Source organism: Corvus brachyrhynchos, unplaced genomic scaffold (assembly GCF_000691975.1).
Source record: "Corvus brachyrhynchos isolate BGI_N302 unplaced genomic scaffold, ASM69197v1 scaffold103, whole genome shotgun sequence".
Lineage (NCBI taxonomy): Eukaryota > Metazoa > Chordata > Aves > Passeriformes > Corvidae > Corvus > Corvus brachyrhynchos.
In genome coordinates this window covers 6,429,948-6,436,436 of record NW_008237436.1, presented here as the reverse complement: position 1 = coordinate 6,436,436, position 6,489 = coordinate 6,429,948, and the positions used below count along the sequence as shown (strand labels likewise).

The window sequence follows — 6,489 nt, the reverse complement described above, 5'->3', positions numbered from 1 at the left end:
TTCCGTTCTCCACTAGGTTGTTTGCATCTTGAGACTGCCTGTTATCTTGGTTCTCATGATTGCGCCCAGAGCGTTGACTACCACCCCTCTGTCCATTTCTTCCCCTCCTGCCTTCCACTGCATGTCCATTTCTAGACGAAACCTCACTTGGGACACTGCTGTTTGCTGAGCTTGAGTTATTCTGTGCATCTGCTAAGTGATGACCGCCTCTTTGTACTTCCGAATTAGATTCGGTTTCCATTAAAGAACTCAGCTCTCCAAAGCCTGTCATTATCTGTCTAAGGATTGATCGAAGAGCCACTGATGAAGGTTCCCCAAGCCCAGTTTCTGAAATCCGACGAAGAGGTATCCGTATAGTGCTAACGTAGGTCCGAATACCCGCGCGTTCTGATCGTGATATCGTGCGCCGAAATCCCCCACTGTCACTTTCAAAGGTAACAGTGTTTTCTGACATTCCTACTCTAGAACGAGTTCTACTGGCAATGCTGTCCCGGTCTCTGTTTTCTCCAGGACGAATTCTTCTCACCTGAAGATCTAGTGTAATTGTCGGGTGCCTTCTGACAGCAGCTACTGGCCTACTAGATTCTTCCTCTTCTGAAGTTATTCCTAAGGATGGGGCTAAGGAAGGCTGAGGAGCCTGAGCATTACCTCTTGCTTGCTCTTCAGTAGGCTGTGGAGAAGCCTGAGCTGTTTGTCTCCTACTTCTGTTAACCTGCTGTGCATTTCTATCCTGCCTCTGACCACGTTCCTCAGAATGAGCAGTATCATCTTGCCTTTGCAGTGGGGAGCGGCTTCGACTACTTAAGGTAGACCTCAGCCGCAAAATTTCTAGTCTTTGGTTTGTATTCATCCGGACATTAGTTCTAGCTCTACCCCTTCTAACTCCTGCAGAAGCACCTCTTTCTGCTGTTTCTCTTGGGTCACCAGCAGCTGCAAAATTATTTTGTGTACTATTATTTGTCTGGCCTGCCAGCTCCCTCGTTCTGCTCCTGAGCCTCCGCGAGACTGCATGAGAGACTATTTCTGACCTTAGTGCCATGGCACGTCTTAAAAGCCTGGTCCTTGCAGCTTCGTTGTTTGCCTCTCTCGCAGCCATGCTCCTTGTTCGTGGGGCTACTGAACTGGCAACTAGCTGACGCCTTCTTTCTACGTACAGTCTGGTAGCATCTATATCAACGTACTCCTCCCCAGCTGTTTCAAAACTATTATGATCATGATTTATATTGATTTCAAGACTAAAGCGAAACTCCCCACTGTTTGGATTCGTTCGACTCACAGCTCTCCAGGTTTGGTTCCCACTCTGTCCACTGCGAGTGGCATTTCCCGTGCGACGAAATGTGTTAAGCCATTCAAGCAAAGAGTCGCCATTTGAGTTTTCCCCAAGAACTTCAGAATCTGAGAGAAACAAAGAATTGCAAATATTCATACAGCTGCATGGCACAGTGCACTCCAAATTCTCTACTCCAAATCCTCTTCACTTGCTGGGCTCCAATTTCAGACACGATACAGTAGCAGGGCACCTACCTTGCTATGCTAATGTACAAAAATATTCTCTATGAAAAAATGTCAGCAAAACTCACCAGTTCAACCTAGAATTTTTGTCTCACCAGCAGACTCACAGAGAAATGAATATGCCCAGATGGCCTCTTACGAGCCAGTGTTCCGATTCAAGTGGTCCAAAGATAGTTGTATTTGTCGAATACCTGCCCCTTGCTGAAGTTATCAGCTAGGGAATATTTTAACTACTCATTTTGATACAGCAGGGAAAAGAATAATAAGTCTTGTCTTCTTCTGGAAAACATTTTAAAGAATTGTATCTACAAGCAGTAGAATAAATGATCACAGAATCATTAAGGTTGGAAGGGACCTCTGGAAATAATCTAGTTCAACTCTGCTGCCAAGGCAGGGTCACCTAGAGCAGCTTACACAGGAATGCGTCCAGGTAGGATGCATGGTTTGAACAGATTTTCTCCTTTTGCGCAAATATACTCTTTTCCTATTACAATACCCACAGCTCCATTTTCAAACCTCCACTAACTACAAGCTCAGGAACAGATACAAGTGTTGTGGTTAGGGCTAACTATGTGTATAAATCAGGCCAGTTGTCATGACCACAGTGAAGATTTTCCCTTGAAGGGATCAGATTAAGTTCTCCCTACTCCATCATCTCTCAATGTCCAGGAAACCTCCAAGAACTTTGGTACCTTTATTTCTGAGCTGCCAATTCTTCTCCTAAATCTGACTAGAACTGGCCAAATGATTAAGCCAGTATTTCTGGGGAATTGAAGACATTAAATGCAAAAAACACAAGCCTCGCTTGACTAAAACAAATGGAAAAGAAACAACAAAAGTGGCAAAACAGTGAAGAGATTAACTGTTTCCAATTAACTTCCTTTCCAACTGCTCTAATACATGATAAAAACCTCTAAGAACTGAAATATTAGTATTTTTTGTGCTATTACATTTACTAACAAAGCAAAATGAGGGAAAAAAGAGCAAGTAATTTGTGATTAACATAAACAAGTTTTCATCAAGTATGTCAAGTTTGTTTTGGTAGCATTAGGAAATCTCCCTTACTTTTAAACAATACCCAGAGACACATTGAAAAAAAGCAAGAGAAATGAGTCTCTCAAATACCTTTACAGAACTGTATTTATGCACCACATACTATGCGTCTACATATATGAATGAAGAATGTTTACCTCCACCCGTTCTACCTTCACCTTCTCTGTTATCCAGATCAGACTGTGATGTCAGACGCTCCTTAGCCCCCTCCAAACGTTGCTGCAACTCTTCTGCTGTTATTTCTCCTGAATTAATTTACATTTTGATAACACTGTTAGATAAGACACTATTACTGCCTCAACACAGCCATGCAGAAATAACATTTTCTATCTTGAATGAAAATCTTCAGAGGACAGATAAAACTGATGAAACCAGAAAGAAAACAGCACTAATGTGAGATTATAATGCAGGTATCAGAGGAAGTAGGTAGTGGGGTGGAAGAAAAACATGCTGAATATGTCAAGAGTATGCCAGCTTCCAGTAACAATTCAGAGGGCCCCAAAATTGCCACATATCAACAGACATACTGTAGTGTACTGAACGTTAATTATCTGGGTTTAGACACTCAAATGCAGCATCTTTGTATAAAGGTGAAGTGTTATACCGTTGTTCCATACGGAGGATTTTTTCCTTTCTGCAAAGCCACAGAAGTCAGGCTGCTTGAGTCACACTACCACACCTGGTGCCTAACAGCAGGTGTGTTGCTCCACCTTACGCCTCTTCTACTGAAGGTATGCATATCTTACCAGGAGTGCCAAGCAGGTTTCGGTCCCTCATTAACCTGTAGTCCTCCTCGTTGAGTTCGTTAATGAACTGGTAATAGGCCTCCTCCCTGCTGAGGCGCTCCAGCTGCCGCTGTCTCTCACCTTCGCCGTGGCTGCGCTCTCGTGAAGGCGCCTGCTCATTGCCATTTCCTGCACGGTGTCGGGAGCGATCCATAATGATAATGCCAAGCTGTCCTGGACAAAACCAGAAGATTAGACTGCACAGGAATTACAGGAAGAATTTACCTAATTTACAGTAAAACGTTCCCAGCATTTTCAAATGAATTAGTTTATTAATAGCTAAAGATGATTAAGGTGAACCAAGCTCCACATTATTTGCCAAGACACCAGTGTAGTTTATTACGCAAACATATAAATACTTCTAGCTTGCTGAAAAATAGTTTCAAGCCCCCTTCCTCACTGAAAGGCCATACTGGTTGGTATGGCAACTTTAAAATAAAAATGTAATGACAGATTTTTTTTTTTAGCTAAATAAGGATATTCTAGAAAGTTAAAGGAATGAACATAAAATTTATGTCCTTTCTCCCAAGTAAAATACAACAGCAGTGTGGAGTATTTTAAAAGCTGAAGTATAGTTAAAAACATGGTTCTCTGATTATTGGACTGCAATTACCCAGTGTAAACTTGTGACAACCCCAACATAAGACTGTATTTAGTATTTCCATCAGTAATATCCCCCACATAGCATACAGCCTACAGATTTATTTTTGGTGGAATGACTCTTCTGACATTCTTACATTATTTGCATATTTTCCTTGCATTCTCTAATCCAAGGACTAGCTAGCAAAGGGATACCCATCTCCAGAAAAGGGGTGTAAAAGGGATGGGCCATGCTTTAGCCACAGTTCTTCATCACTTACCAAATACTGAACCAGTAGGACCACACTGTTAGAAGGCAAGAATAACCTTCCAGTGTCAAAGAGGCATCATCTCCATTGCTTTCTGTGTCATTACCACCTCTCTCTGGTTAGGAATCAATCCAGGGCAAATCAGTGCTCAGACCACTCCTCAACTTTTCTATTTTCTGAAGGAAACCTGTTCTTCCACTCTCTATTTGGAAGACGATAAAGTCTCCTTTCAATTGAGCTGCCTGTTTAACAAAAGGCACCTGCTGAGGCAGACACCTGACAAAAGAGACCACTTCCCTAAAAAGCTCAAATCACACTGCATCATTCTGCTTGCACTTGGGTAAATGCCTTTCTTTTTTGTTTGCTTTTTGTCAATTCACATACACATAAAAGTCACTTCAAGTTTAAATTATGGGGAAAACACAGAAAACAGCATTCTAAGCACACTCCTGATCAGTAATTAGTCTTCACAAGACAGGTAATGAGACAACAAACAGACCAAATCAACTGACTATTAGAAATACAGAAAAAAAGCCAATCTTTATCAATACTGCAAACAGATACCAAAAATGAGAAAATGTATTTGTCAACAGCAGAAACTGGCATACATTTAATATACCTTTCTTATGTTCTTTGTGGGATCCATTCTGACGTATCCTTGGTTTCATTATTTCCACACCTCATGTTACTTCCCCCCACCAGCCCCTGCCCCAGGTAGCTGCACTTCTAAACACTTCTTCCAAATCAATCATCTTCCTCCTGTGTCCAAAACTACATTTTGATGCATTTAAAATCTTTTCTCCCCGCTCTAACTCAAAATAAATTAAATCTGAGTATCTTCCCTTCAAGACATTTTCCATTCCCGTAATTTTTTTTTTTTTAATCACTGTTGCCCTCTTTGCTCAGTCTCACAAGCTGTAGATAACTGCTGACTTCGATTTCCCACAAGGGCTATGTTCAAATCAGGTCACTTCTCATATCACACTTCTAAACACAAATTTCTCATCCAGCTCTTCCTCTTACTACCCCCATTTCCTCATAACAAAAGCAGTTCCCACCCAACCCCCAGCCCCTCAGTTAGCACGTTCATTACCTTGACTACACCCATCATGACTATTACCATGAAAATCCCCAATCCATACTGCACTGAATACTGAAGTTCCTCTCTCCCAGGTGACTTACAACTTGACACAGGTGCAGCGGGGAGGGGATTGTTAAAATCAATTCAGTTTCACTTGAGGTTGTTATTTAGACAAATGCCTTAAAACAACATGTGGCTGCTGGCTCGACAATGACCATACCAAGTTAACCGACTTCCCAGGTACATCAGTGTATTGCTGCACAGAAAAAAAATGCGATACATATTCTTAAGAAGTCCACCACATGTAGTCCCCCTCAACCTAAATTTAAAGTGTTGTTCAAAAGAGAGGTTCTTTAGTTTTCAGCTATCATCCACAGAAAATCTGGAAATCTCTTTGATTTTGTAGGTAGTTAGGGAAAAAAAATACTCTTTTGTTGACAACTGTATGGTAGGATGATTAGTCACACTCCTTAAATGACTCACTTAGAAACAGTAAGAAGTGTGAAGTGCTCGGTTGTCCCATCTGTTTAACATAACTCCACGGATGACAACTACTATCCCTACTTATCAAATGCCATCAAAACGAAGTACTTTGACACCTAAAATGTTTTAGAGTTGTGAAAGTTGAAGGGTATTAACTGCATCAAAAATGAGGTACTTTGCACTAGAATATTTCAGAGTATTTAAAAGATGAAGGGTATTAACTACTAAGATGCAAAAAACTGAAATCGAAATCCACTTATGACTCGGATTACTCTTCGTTTGCAAAGAGGTAGGGGCCACATGCCAACAGCTTACGTTTTCTAGAATTTTCAACCTAAGATTTACTCCATTAGTTCTCCATTCATGGTTACTCTGGACTATTGCTTGAAGTTTACGACTATTTTTTTAATATATACCTTATGCTTTTAGGTTTTAGCCTGTATCCCTGAAGTACTACCCCCGGTTCAATTAGGTACTCATTTTCTGAAAGACTACCACCTGATTGCAAGGCGACTACGGAGTTAAACTGAGGAAGCCTCCTCGAGCCAGAGGGCTATTTAGCATTTCTGTCACACCGCAGCCTCCAGGCAGGATGATCTCACCGACTTCGGGAATAAAAAAAAAAATAAAAACAACCCCCAAACCAAACCCAGAAGCCCCCCACGCACGAAGCCTGGGGAAGGAGGGCGGAAGGAGAGAAAAAGGGAGTCAGAAGGTAGTGAAGACA

The 6,489-nt window shown here is 41.5% G+C and overlaps 1 protein-coding gene across 1 annotated transcript in view; it reads right to left on the bottom strand.

The window, feature by feature from the left end:
- The window catches only part of RNF6 (ring finger protein 6), an 8,621-nt gene extending 2,138 nt beyond the window's left edge, over window positions 1–6,483 (bottom strand). The window contains exons 1-4 of the mRNA XM_008631494.2: window positions 4,818–6,483; window positions 3,312–3,524; window positions 2,703–2,810; window positions 2–1,395 (exon numbers count right to left, since the gene is read on the bottom strand). Of these exons, the coding sequence (XP_008629716.2) occupies window positions 2–1,395; window positions 2,703–2,810; window positions 3,312–3,524; window positions 4,818–4,866 (1,764 nt within the window). The 5' untranslated portion in view covers window positions 4,867–6,483. The remainder of the gene's footprint in view (window position 1; window positions 1,396–2,702; window positions 2,811–3,311; window positions 3,525–4,817) is intronic.
- Window positions 6,484–6,489: the final 6 nt, after the last annotated feature.